General features: G+C 38.8%; 1 protein-coding gene across 1 annotated transcript in view; it reads right to left on the reverse strand.

Annotated features, from left to right (window-relative positions):
* Positions 1-248: 248 nt before the first annotated feature.
* The window catches only part of LOC128663533 (LIM/homeobox protein LMX-1.2-like), a 132,033-nt gene continuing 117,850 nt past the window's right edge, over positions 249-14,431 (reverse strand). Inside the window, exons 7-8 of the mRNA XM_053717906.1 lie at positions 4,152-4,304; positions 249-397 (exon numbers count right to left, since the gene is read on the reverse strand). Of these exons, the coding sequence (XP_053573881.1) occupies positions 249-397; positions 4,152-4,304 (302 nt within the window). The remainder of the gene's footprint in view (positions 398-4,151; positions 4,305-14,431) is intronic.

Genomic DNA, 14,431 nt, shown 5'->3' on the forward strand with positions numbered 1-14,431 from the left:
AAATAAATGAACATTAAGAAGACTGGTGGTATGATGTGCTGGACATAACAAAGAAGAGATTTCCCGTATCTTTGAGAGACGTACTCTTTTCTACTGGGCATTTATATTTATGATGAGAATATTTACAACATTCTTCATATTTGACAAATCAATTGTCAGCGTTCTTTACAGATAAAATCACCCAAATGACATCTAGTTCTCGAGACACTACATGAAATGGTCTTAAAGTCATTATTTCTTTGTTGGGGTCAAGAAGCAAAGTAGGAGCTTTGCATGGAGTACAAACGGTCAATCGGTCCCACGCGGGCATGTAAATTGTTCTCAGAAGACGTCAGAATAGCTCCTCCTACATAACTGAGGTTTTCATTGTCCATGTCATGGAAAACACCATCTGCATCTAATAAGGAAGAAGAAGAAACTATATTGGTAAATGATCAACCACAAGTTATAATTGGGGATGGGCGAATGTGGTGAAAGTGAAATTCGCTCAGTAGAACGAATAGTCCTGTGGATATTCGTTTTGGACAATCAAATATTGATTAGAACAAAAATCCATTAATATTCGGTAATCAAATGTTATTTCTGGTTTTCTAATGTTACTTTCACTTTCGAATGTTCATAATTAAATTGAATATTCACATTCAAAATTTTTAATGTAACAGTCAATTTAACAAATGCTATTCAGAAGTTCAATAGTTCATGTGGTAGGGAATTAAGTAAAGTAATACATAATAGATACAAATAGATTTAGAATTATTCAATATTAGAATTAGAAAAATTTGAATTGAATATTACATTTAAAGATAGCATTAGAAATATTATTACATTAAACAAATGATAGAATGTTGTAAAAACATTCGAAGTTTGAAACGAATGAACAAATGTGTTAAAATATGTTTCATTTCTCAAATGTTGCAACATTTTTACCCATCCCTAGTTATAATTCAGTAGCTCTGTAAACTCTTTGTTCATATTTACATTTTTGAAGGATTTATTTTGCTGTCACTTGGCAGTGTTTAAAGTGAAAGTCAATCCTAGCGTTTTACAAACGCTAGGATTGACTATTGAAACAAATAAAGGGGACTTTCATTCATGAAGTATAAGATATTTCATGTAGAAAGCTCCTTTATTTGATTCAATCGATCGCCCACGGCTAAAAAAAAATTTTTGCTAAGAGGTGACGTTTTCACCTCTTAGCCAATAGCAGTGCGGTAAATCCGGCTCCCATGGGCGCCAAGCCGGATCTCCCGCACGGCTATTGGCTAAGAGGTGAAAACGTCACCTCTTAGCAAATTTTTTTTTTAGCCGTGGGCTGCTGTACCAGCTAAGAACGGCGATCGGTTGAAACAAATAAAGGAGCTTTCTACATGAAGTATCTTATACTTCATGAATGAAAGTCCCCGTTATTTGTTTCAATAGTCAATCCTAGCATTTGTAAAATGCTAGGATTGACTTTCACTTTAAAGGGACACTGAACCCAAAATTTTCTCTATTGTGATTCAGATAGAGCATGCAATTTTAAGCAACTTTCTAATTTACTTCTATTATCAAATTATTTTCATTCTCTTGGTATCTTTATTTGAAATGCAAGAATGTAAGTTTAGATGCCGGACCATTTTTGGTGAACACACTGTGTTGTTCTTGCTGATTGGTGGGTAAATTCACCTACCAATAAACAAGTGCTTTCCATGGTACTGAACCAAAAAAATAGCTTAGATGCCTTCTTTTTCAAATAAAGAAAGCAAGAGAATGAAGAAAAATTGATAATAGGAGTAAATTAGAAAGTTGTTTAAAATTGCATGCTCTATCTGAACCCCGAAAGAAAAAAATTTGGGTTCAGTGTCTCTTTAATATATTATTATCTAATTCAACATTCTAAGCACTCAATGTTCCTTATGCAATCATGTTTCAAATGGACCTAATAACCACTTAAAGTGACACTGAACCCACATTTTTTCTTTTGTGATTCAGATAGAGCATGCAATTTTAAGCAATTTCTAATTTACTCCTATTATCAATTTTTCTTCGTTCTCTTGCTTTCTTTATTTCAAAAAGAAGGCATCTAAGCTATTTTTTTTAGTTCAGAACCATGGAAAGCACTTGTTTATTGGTGGGTGAATTTATCCCCAATCAGCAAGAACAACTAAGTTTGTACACCAAAAATGGGCCGGCATCTAAACTTACATTCTTGCATTTCAAATAAAGATACCAAGAGAATGAAGATAATTTGATAATAGGAGTAAATTAGAAAGTTGCTTTATATTACATGCTCTATCTGAATCATGAAAGAAAAATTTGGGTTGAGTGTCCCTTTAAAAGCAAACTTTATTTAATCAGTTAAAAAAAAATATATGTAAATGATCAAAGCTTTGTTTCAGTTAGCCTGTAATATATTCACAATTAATGGTTTGAACTCCTTTTTTACATGGATATACGTTTGCTCCAAAATTACCTGGAAGCAAAACTGAGATTAATAAATTCACATTATGAGCTAGATTACAAGTTGTGTGCAATTGTTAGTGCGAGTCGCGATAAGCAATATCACGACCGTGCTGACTTGCACGCGTATTACAAGTTGAAAGTATTTGTGCTTGTTGGTCTGTTTATCAGTGGTGTCACTACATTTGCTGACAGAAACCATGGAATTCCTCAGAGACGGTGCAATAAATACACAATCAACTCATATGGAAGACAGCAGATAAAATGAGAGCCCAGCTTATGATAAAACTACAGCTCTCTTAAAGTTACATAATACTCAGCAGAGTAAGTTCTGTGTAAAAAAATATACTTTAGCTGTTGCTCAGCTGCAGGTAAAAAAAAATGAAGAAATGAACAACAGCCAATCAGCATCAGCAGTGCTGAGGTCATGAACTCTTTTACTGTGATCTCATGAGATTTCACTTAACTCTCATGATATTTCATAGTAAACTTCCTTAACCTGAATAGGGAAATAAGATGAGTGTGCACGTAAGCTCACTCCCTTCGCTGTCCCGGGACAGAGATACTGATTTGCTGCTTAGACGTCCTTTACAATGGGATGGGGCTACTGAGGAACTTTTGAGGTAAAATATCTTTCTTTTTTACATAGAGATGTTCAGGTGATATTTTCTAGTCAGCTTTTTACAGCTATACTGCATCACTTTCAAGTTTCTCAACATTTGGGTATCATGGCCCTTTAAAGGAAATTGTTTAAACACATATTAAAGTCAAAATTAAAAACTCTAATAATTCTCATACAGCATATAATTTTAACAAGTTTACCAATTTACTTCTGTTATCAAACTGATCTCTTTCTCTTGCAATCCTTTGTTAAAATGTAACCCCTTTCGTTGAGAGCACACAAAGGAAGGATAAGAGTTATATGTATAATATTATTACAAACATTGTTCAAATACGGCTGCCATATAGTCCTTAAGACACGTGCACCCTTCTTATCTGTCCTTAGTATGCTCTCAAGGAAGGGGGCTATAATTCAACATCTATACCAAGAGAAAGACATAAATATCATAATAGAAGTAAACTGGGAATTTTATTTTTTTATAGATTGTAATTTGTATCATAAAAAGTTAAACTCTGCCTTTCAAGTTCTTTTAACAAGGCATTTGACTTCATAAATAAAGCTAAAACCTGACACAGAATTGTCTGAACTGGACTTTGAATAGGAAAGATCTGGACCTATATCACAACCAATATCAGGTTAACCTTATATAACCAGAACGTTTCTTTATTAACCCTTTCGTGACAGGGTTAAAGTGTCTACATCGGAACACCTGTTCCGATGTAGACAAATTGAAACTACGCGATCGTGCATACGATCGCGAGATTTCAATTATTGGATCGCATCTGGGGGGCATCCCTACAACCCTAGGAACGCCCTCCAGACCGCGATCAAGTCCTTGAAGCGCAGAAGGCTTCAGGACAGCCGTTTGTTATGACGTTCTATTCCGTCATAACGGCTTTAAAGCCCAGTGTAAATATGACGGAATAGAACGGCATAACGGCGTTAAAAGGTTATATTCCTGCTTCAGGTCAGGTGTACTTTATTGTGTTACACTTTTATAATTTTCAACATGTTTTCTACACTGCTTCATTTTTTTAAAAATAAAAATAACAACAACAAAAACTTACACAGAACATTTTTGAGCACTCACCATAAGGATGCAAGTGATCTCCAGGCATCTGAGGCGGGGTAAGTCCCTGTCTGTAGAGGTCTGTGTTATAGGAGTTCGGATCCAGTGACAATAACTGCTGCTGGGAAATCCTGGAATATGGAACCATCACACCTTCCATTCCACTCCCTCCATCTGGTATGTGAATACAAACTTCTAAATTATTGTATGTTACAAATCTTTAATTGCTCTGTAATTGTTCAACAGCAAGACCAAAAAATAAAAATAAAATCGCTTGTCATGTTGAGAAAATGTATTTTTAAAAGGATCAGGATTGTTAAAAACAAAAGTGAAACTTACCTACTTATTGGCTGCCACAGTAACCAATTATATGACTAGGAAATATCTAGATTTTTCTGAAGCCTTTTCTGCCCACAGAAAAGTTTTTTTTCACATTTAGAGCAACAGTTTTAAAGGGACATTAAATTGCTGAGCACAACTACAAAATAATAGTAACTACTCACTATCGGCTAGATTACAAGTGTTGCGGTATGGCTTTTACCGCAAAAAAAAATGGCCATTCCAGCGTAATGGCCAGTAACGCATATTACGAGTCGTGTTGGTATAGCTATCCTGCAAGCATTTTAGCCTGTAACACAATGTTCATTCCTCACTCAAAAAATGACGTTTTCTCCAACATTGGTGTGTCCGGTCCACGGCGTCATCCTTACTTGTGGGATATTCTCTTCCCCAACAGGAAATGGCAAAGAGTCCCAGCAAAGCTGGTCACATGATCCCTCCTAGGCTCCGCCCACCCCAGTCATTCTCTTTGCCGTTGCACAGGCAACATCTCCACGGAGATGGTTAAGAGTTTTTTGGTGTTTAAATGTAGTTTTTTATTCTTCTATCAAGTGTTTGTTATTTTAAAATAGTGCTGGTATGTACTATTTACTCTGAAACAGAAAAGGATGAAGATTTCTGTTTGTAAGAGGAAGATGATTTTAGCAGACAGTAACTAAAATCGATTGCTGTTTCCACATAGGACTGTTGAGATGAAGTAACTTCAGTTGGGGGAAACAGTTAGCAGACTTTTCTGCTTAAGGTATGACTAGCCATATTTCTAACAAGACTGTGTAATGCTGGAAGGCTGTCATTTCCCCTCATGGGGACCGGTAAGCCATTTTCTTAGTCAAACAAACAGAATAAAGGGCTTATTATGGGCTAAAAAACTGGTAGACATTTTTATGGGCTAAATCGATTGCTTTATTTGTGCATATTATTCAGATTTAGGCTAACAATTGGCATTTATAATCTTGGGGAACTCTTATAAAACGGCAGGCACTGTATTGGACACCTTTTTCATTCAGGGGGCCTTTCTAGTCATAGACTGAGCCTCATTTTCGCGCCATTAATGCGCAGTTGTTTTTTTGAGAGCAGGGCATGCAGATGCATGTGTGAGGATCTAAGAATCTCTGAAAAAGCTTTTAGAAGGCGTCATTTGGTATCGTATTCCCCTCAGGGCTTGGTTGGGTCTTAGCAAAGACTATATCTGGGACTGTATAGGGGTTAAATTGAAAAACGGATTTAAGGGTTAAAGCTCTGAAATTTGGTGTGCAATACTTTTAAGGCTTTAAGACACTGTGGTGAAATTTTGGTAATTTTTGAACAATTCCTTCCTACTTTTTCACATATTCAGTAATAAAGTGTTTTCTGTTTGAAATTTAAAGTGACAGTAACGGTTTTATTTTAAAACATTTTTTGTGCTTTGTTGACAAGTTTAAGCCTGTTTAACATGTCTGTACCTTCAGATAAGCTATGTTCTATATGTATGAAAGCCAATGTGTCTCCCCATTTAAATTTATGTGATAATTGTGCCATAGCGTCCAAACAAAGTAAGGACAGTACTGCCACAGATAATGATATTGCCCAAGATGATTCCTCAAATGAGGGGAGTAAACATGATACTACATCATCTCCTACTGAGTCTACACCAGTTTTGCCTATGCAGGAGGCCCCTAGTACATCTAGTGCGCCAATACTTATTACCATGCAACAATTAACGGCTGTAATGGATAACTCCATAGCAAATCTTTTATCCAAAATGCCTACTTATCAGAGAAAGCGCGATTGCTCTGTTTTAAACACTGAAGAGCAAGAGGACGCTGATGATAATTGTTCTGTCATACCCTCACACCAATCTGAAGGGGCCATGAGGGAGGTTTTGTCTGAGGGAGAAATTTCAGATTCAGGAAAAATTTCTCATCAAGCTGAACCTGATGTTGTGACATTTAAATTTAAATTAGAACATCTCCGCGCACTGCTTAAGGAGGTGTTATCTACTCTGGATGATTGTGACAATTTGGTCATTCCAGAGAAATTATGCAAGATGGACAGGTTCCTAGAGGTTCCGGTGCCCCCCGACGCTTTTCCTATACCCAAGCGGGTGGCGGATATAGTAAATAAAGAGTGGGAAAAGCCCGGCATACCTTTTGTTCCTCCCCCTATATTTAAGAAATTATTTCCTATGGTCGACCCCAGAAAGGACTTATGGCAGACAGTCCCCAAGGTCGAGGGGGCAGTTTCTACTCTAAACAAGCGCACTACTATTCCTATCGAAGATAGTTGTGCTTTCAAAGATCCTATGGATAAAAAATTAGAGGGTTTGCTTAAAAAGATTTTTGTACAGCAAGGCTACCTTCTACAACCAATTTCATGCATTGTTCCTGTCACTACGGCAGCGTGGTTCTGGTTCGAGGAACTAGAAAAGTCGCTCAGTAGAGAAACTCCATATGAGGAGGTTATGGACAGAGTTCACGCACTTAAATTGGCTAACTCTTTTATTTTAGATGCCGCTTTGCAATTAGCAAAATTAGCGGCGAAAAATTCAGGGTTTGCTATCGTGGCGCGCAGAGCGCTTTGGCTAAAGTCTTGGTCAGCGGATGTGTCATCCTAGACAAAATTGCTTAACATTCCTTTCAATGGTAAAACTTTATTTGGACCTGATTTGAAAGAGATTATTTCAGACATCACTGGGGGAAAGGGCCACGCTCTTCCACAGGATAGCTCTTTTAAGGCTAAAAATAAGCCTAATTTTCGTCCCTTTCGCAGAAATGGACCAGCCTCTAATTCTGCATCCTCTAAGCAAGAGGGTAATGCCTCACAACCCAAACCAGCCTGGAAACCAATGCAAGGCTGGAACAAGGGTAAGCAGGCCAAGAAGCCTGCCACTGCTAACAAAACGGCATGAAGGGATAGCCCCCGATCCGGGACCGGATCTGGTGGGGGGCAGACTCTCTCTCTTTGCTCAGGCTTGGGCAAGAGATGTTCAGGATCCTTGGGCGCTAGAAATAGTTTCTCAAGGTTATCTCCTGGAATTCAAGGAACTACCCCCAAGGGGAAGGTTCCACAAGTCTCACTTATCCTCAAACCAAATAAAGAGACAGGCATTCTTACATTGTGTAGAAGACCTGTTAAAGATGGGAGTGATACACCCAGTTCCAATAAAGGAACAAGGAATGGGATTTTATTCCAATCTGTTCGTAGTTCCCAAAAAAGAGGGAACGTTCAGACCAATTTTGGATTTGAAGATCCTAAACAAATTTCTCAGGGTACCATCATTCAAAATGGAAACTATTCGAACGATTCTACCCACCATCCAGGAAAGTCAATTTATGACTACCGTGGATCTAAAGGATGCGTACCTACATATTCCTATCCACAAAGAACATCATCAGTTCCTAAGGTTCGCTTTTCTGGACAAACATTACCAGTTTGTGGCTCTTCCATTCGGATTAGCCACTGCTCCAAGGATTTTCACAAAGGTGCTAGGGTCCCTTCTAGCGGTTCTAAGACCAAGGGGCATTGCAGTAGTACCTTACTTGGACGACATTCTAATACAAGCGTCGTCCCTGTCAAAAGCAAAGGCTCATACGGACATCGTTCTAGCCTTTCTCACATCTCACGGATGGAAGGTGAACAAAGAAAAGAGTTCTCTGTCCACGTCAACAAGAGTTCCCTTCTTGGGAACAATAATAGATTCCTTAGAAATGAGGATTTTTCTGACAGAGGTCAGAAAATCAAAACTTCTAAGCTCTTGTCAAGTGCTTCATTCTGTTCCTCGTCCTTCCATAGCGCAGTGCATGGAAGTAATAGGATTGATGGTTGCAACAATGGACATAGTTCCTTTTGCACTAATTCATCTAAGACCATTACAACTGTGCATGCTCAAACAGTGGAATGGGGATTATACAGACTTGTCTCCAATGATTCAAGTAGATCAAAAGACCAGAGATTCACTCCGTTGGTGGCTGACCCTGGACCATCTGTCCCAGGGAATGAGCTTCCGCAGGCCAGAGTGGGTCATTGTCACGACCGACGCCAGCCTAGTGGGCTGGGGTGCGGTCTGGGAATCCCTGAAAGCTCAGGGTCTATGGTCTCGGGAAGAGTCTCTTCTTCCGATAAACATTCTGGAACTGAGAGCGATATTCAATGCTCTCAGAGCTTGGCCTCAACTAGCAAAGGCCAAATTCATAAGGTTTCAATCAGACAACATGACGACTGTTGCTTATATCAATCATCAAGGGGGAACAAAGAGTTCCCTGGCGATGAAAGAAGTGACCAAAATAATTCAATGGGCGGAGGATCACTCCTGCCACTTGTCTGCAATCCACATCCCAGGAGTGGAAAATTGGGAAGCAGATTTTCTGAGTCGTCAGACATTTCATCCGGGGGAGTGGGAACTCCATCCGGAAATCTTTGCCCAAATAACTCAATTATGGGGCATTCCAGACATGGATCTGATGGTGTCTCGTCAGAACTTCAAGGTTCCTTGCTACGGGTCCAGATCCAGGGATCCCAAGGCGACTCTAGTAGATGCACTAGTAGCACCTTGGACTTTCAACCTAGCTTATGTATTCCCACCGTTTCCTCTCATTCCCAGGCTGGTAGCCAGGATCAATCAGGAGAGGGCCTCGGTGATCTTGATAGCTCCTGCGTGGCCACGCAGGACTTGGTATGCAGACCTGGTGAATATGTCATCGGCTCCACCATGGAAGCTACCTTTGAGACAGGACCTTCTTGTTCAAGGTCCATTCGAACATCCAAATCTGGTCTCCCTCCAACTGACGGCTTGGAGATTGAACGCTTGATTCTATCAAAGCGTGGGTTTTCAGATTCTGTGATAGATACTCTGGTTCAGGCCAAAAAAACGGTAACTAGAAAGATTTACCATAAAATATGGAAAAGATATATCTGTTGGTGTGAATCCAAAGGATTCCCATGGAATAAGATAAAAATTCCTAAGATTCTCTCCTTTCTACAAGAAGGTTTGGAGAAAGGATTATCTGCAAGTTCTCTAAAGGGACAGATCTCTGCTTTATCTGTCTTACTACACAAAAGACTGGCAGCTGTGCCAGATGTTCAAGCATTTGTTCAGGCTCTGGTTAGGATCAAGCCTGTTTACAGACCTTTGACTCCTCCCTGGAGTCTAAATCTAGTTCTTTCAGTTCTTCAAGGGGTTCCGTTTGAACCCTTACATTCCATAGATATTAAGTTACTATCTTGGAAAGTTTTGTTTTTGGTTGCAATTTCTTCTGCTAGAAGAGTTTCAGAGTTTTCTGCTCTGCAGTGTTTTCCTCCTTATCTGGTGTTCCATGCAGATAAGGTGGTTTTGCGTACTAAGCCTGATTTTCTTCCTAAAGTTGTTTCTAACAAAAATATTAACCAGGAGATAGTTGTACCTTCTTTGTGTCCGAATCCAGTTTCAAAGAAGGAACGTTTGTTACACAATTTGGACGTTGTCCGTGCTCTAAAGTTCTATTTAGAGGCTACTAAAGATTTCAGACAAACATCTTCCTTGTTTGTTGTTTATTCTGGTAAAAGGAGAGGTCAAAAAGCGACTTCTACCTCTCTTTCCTTTTGGCTTAAAAGCATCATCCGATTGGCTTATGAGACTGCCGGACGGCAGCCTCCTGAAAGAATCACAGCTCACTCCACTAGGGCTGTGGCTTCCACATGGGCCTTCAAGAACGAGGCTTCTGTTGACCAGATATGTAAGGCAGCGACTTGGTCTTCACTGCACACTTTTGCCAAATTTTACAAATTTGATACTTTTGCTTCTTCGGAGGCTATTTTTGGGAGAAAGGTTTTGCAAGCTGTGGTTCCTTCCGTTTAGGTGACCTGATTTGCTCCCTCCCTTCATCCGTGTCCTAAAGCTTTGGTATTGGTTCCCACAAGTAAGGATGACGCCGTGGACCGGACACACCAATGTTGGAGAAAACAGAATTTATGCTTACCTGATAAATTACTTTCTCCAACGGTGTGTCCGGTCCACGGCCCGCCCTGGTTTTTTAATCAGGTCTGATGAATTATTTTCTCTAACTACAGTCACCACGGTATCATATGGTTTCTCCTATATATATTTCCTCCTGTCCGTCGGTCGAATGACTGGGGTGGGCGGAGCCTAGGAGGGATCATGTGACCAGCTTTGCTGGGACTCTTTGACATTTCCTGTTGGGGAAGAGAATATCCCACAAGTAAGGATGACGCCGTGGACCGGACACACCGTTGGAGAAAGTAATTTATCAGGTAAGCATAAATTCTGTTTTTGTGTGGGATTTTCATAGAGCAGGTATTACAGGTTGTGCGTTCAGGCTAAAATGCTTGCGTTACAGCCTATACCAACACGATCCATACCACCATCTGAGAGCAGTAGTTATGGTTTTGAGAAACAAAAATGTTTCACAAAACTCATAACTAAAATGTTACAAAGTACACTAACACCCATAAACAACCTATTAACCCCTAAACCGCCACCCTCCCGCATCGCAAACACTATTTAAAACTTATTAACCCCTATTTTGCCGCCCACCCACATCTCGACTATTAAATAAAGTTATTAACCCCTAATCTGCCTCCAACCACATTGCCAACACTATTTAAATATATTAACCTCCCCAACATCGCCGACACTAATAAAAGTTATTAACCATTAATCCGCTGATCCCCGACACCTAAATAAAACTATTAACCCCTAAACCACAGACCCCCCACATCGCCAACACTATAATAAAGTATTAACCCCTAAACCTCCAGTCCCCCACATCGTAACTACTTAAACTAAACCTATTAACCCCTAAACCTCCGCCCCCCCACATCGCTGCCACTAAAGAAACCTATTAACCCCTAAACCGCAAGGCCCCCCACATCGCAAAACACTAAATTAAACTATTAACCCCAAACCTAACACCCCCCTAACTTTAAATTAAAATTACAATATAACTATCTTAAAATAAATAAAAACTTACCTGTGAAATAAAAATAAACCTAACATTAAACTATAAATTAAACTAACATTACTATTCTAATAAAATAAAAAAATACTACCAATTAAAAACCTAAATTACAAATAAAAAAAAAATAACACTACGAAAAAAAATAATCTAAAATTAACAAAAATAATAAATACTAAATTGCGAAAAATAAAAAACACTAAGCTTACAAAAAATAATAAATGAAATTATAAAAAATAAAAACAATTACACCTAATAGCCCTTTAAAAATAAAAAAGCCCCCCCAAAATAAAAACACCCCCTAAGCTACAATAAACTACCAATAGCCCTTAAAAGGGCCTTTTGTAGGGCATTGCCATAAGTTTAACAGCTCTTTTACCTGTAAAAAAAATACAAAGTCCCCCCCAACAGTAAAACATTCTAAACTACCCATTGCCCCTAAAGGGGCATTTGTATGAGCATTGCCCTTAAAAGGGCATTCAGCTCTTTTTCACTGCCCTTAAAAGGGCATTCAGCTCTTTTCCAAGTGCCCATCCCTAATCTAAAAAAAAAAAAACCCACCCAAAAAAAACCCCCAAAAAAACCTAACACTTACCCTAGAATATCTACTCAAGGTTCCTGAAGTCCGGTCATCCATCTTCATCCTGGCAGCGTGAAGTCTTCATCCAGGCGGCGACACCTTCATCCATCTCAGGGATGCCTTCTATCTTTATCCCATCCTGTGCGGGGCATCCTCTTCATACGGTCACCGTCATACACTGAAGTTGAATGCAAGGTAGCCGTTTCAAAATGGCATACCTTGCATTCCTATTGGCTGATATGATTCTTACAATTCAAATCAGCCAATAGGATGAGAGCTTCTAAAAATCCTCGCAGGATGTAATCCACTTCCAGGATAGCTCCGCTCCACCGGGACAAAGATAGAAGACATCCCTGAAATGGATGAAGTTGTCGCCGCCTGGATGAAGACTTCTCGACGCCTGGATGAAGATGGATGACTGGACTTCAGGAACCGTGAGTAGATATTCTGGGGTTAGTGTTAGGTTTTTTTTTTAAAAATTTGGGTGTTTTTTTTTTTAGATTAGGGTTGGGCACTTGGAAAAGAGCTGAATGCCCTTTTAAGGGCAATGCCCATACAAATGCCCATTTTTGTTTTGGGGGGGTTGGTTGGGTGGGGGGTTTTACTGTTGGGGGGACTTTGTATTTTTTTACAGGTAAAAGAGCTGTTTAACTTAGGGCAATGCCCTACAAAATGCCCTTTTAAGGACTATTGGTTGTGTTTTTGTAGGTTAGGTGGTGTTTTTATTTTGGAGGGGGCTTTTTTATTTTTATAGGGCTATTAGATTAGGTGTAATTCTTTTTATTTTTGATAATTTCATTTATTATTTTTTGTAAGCTTAGTGTTTTTTATTTTTCATAATTTAATTTTTGTAATTTTAGATTTATTTTTTTTCCGTAGTGTTAGGTTTTTTAAATTTATAATTTAGGTTTTTAATTGGTAGTAGTATTTTTTTTATTTTATTACAATAGTAATCTTAGTTTAATTTATAGTTTAATGTTAGGTTTATTTTTATTTCACAGGTAAGTTTTTATTTATTTTAAGATAGTTATATTGTAATTTTAATTTAAAATTAGGGGGGTGTTAGGTTTAGGGGTTAAAAGTTTAATTTAATGTTTTGCAATGTGTGTGTGGGCTAGCGGTTTAGGGGTTAATAGGTTTATTTAGTGGCGGCGATGTGAGAGCCGGAAGTTTAGGGGTTAATAACTTTATTTAGATGTCAGCAGCGGCGGATTAGGGGTTAAAAGCTTTATTTATTGCCGGGGGCGGCGGCGGATTAGGGGTGTTTAGACTTGGGGTTTATGTTAGGGTGTTAGGTTTAAACTTAACTTTTTTTCCCGATAGACATCAATGGGGTTGCTTTACGGAGATTTTTCATTCCGCACTTCAGGGTTTTTTTCTAACACTCTCTCCCCATTGATGTCTATGGGGGAAAGCGTGCACAAGCACATCAAATCAGCCCTTGGATTTTGTGCGATATGGAGCTTAATGCCACCATATCGCACGCACAAGGAGGCTTTTTAGTAACTCGTAATGGCAGCGCTATGGAGAGTGAAATAACGCAACTTTTTTGGTGTTTGTTTCGCACCCTGTTTAGCGCAAAACTCGTAATCTAGGTGACTGTTATTGCATTTCATGCTGTTCCTGCAGCTATTTTCAAATCTGTTACCCTGTCTAATAACTTAAAGGTTCCAGATACTGAAGTTCTGCCTCTTTATACTTGGCGCCACCATCTTGGAGCACAAGTATTCTCACAGCCTGTGACAGAAGCAGTCCACACTCACAGATCAGTAATACTGGCCACATTTTTATAGCTGTGTCATTTGCCGGGAGTTAGTGTGCATGATACATCATGTGAGCTTTACATTTTTGCATTTTTTTACACAGTTTTACAGTTTAAAAAAAGTACTCAACAATAATACCCTTCATATAGCAATGTAGCAGCTGTAAAATGTACAGCTCGTGCTTTGTATCATGCACCCTAACCTGAAACACTTTATACAGTTGTCAAAAAGTTGACCTCATTGATATGTAAATTCACAAAGCTTCAGTCACAGGCTGTGAGAATACCTGTGCTTCAAGATGGTGGCGCCCAGTGTGACGTGATTTGAAATGAGCTGCAGAAACAGAATGAAATGCAATAAAATACTGAGTAGTTACTATTCTTTTGTTGCTGTGCAGTTTCATGTCCCTTAGACACCTAAATAGGTTGTTAAATGCATGTATTTGTTCATTTTTTACATTAATGACCCTCTTGTTTATTGTTTATGGACAAAAGTTGGAAAAATGTATTGTGTTTTTTTTATTTTTTACATTTGTCCTAATCTGAAAACTGAAAACACATATATTAAGTGCTGGGCGGACATGATTCGCTGTAACTAATCATGTCCGCCCGGCATCGCTAAATACAAACAGCATACGCAGTCAGCATTTAACATTGCACAAGCATTTCTGGTGAAATGCTTGTGCAATGC

Source organism: Bombina bombina, chromosome 6 (genome assembly GCF_027579735.1).
Source record: "Bombina bombina isolate aBomBom1 chromosome 6, aBomBom1.pri, whole genome shotgun sequence".
Classification (NCBI taxonomy): domain Eukaryota; kingdom Metazoa; phylum Chordata; class Amphibia; order Anura; family Bombinatoridae; genus Bombina; species Bombina bombina.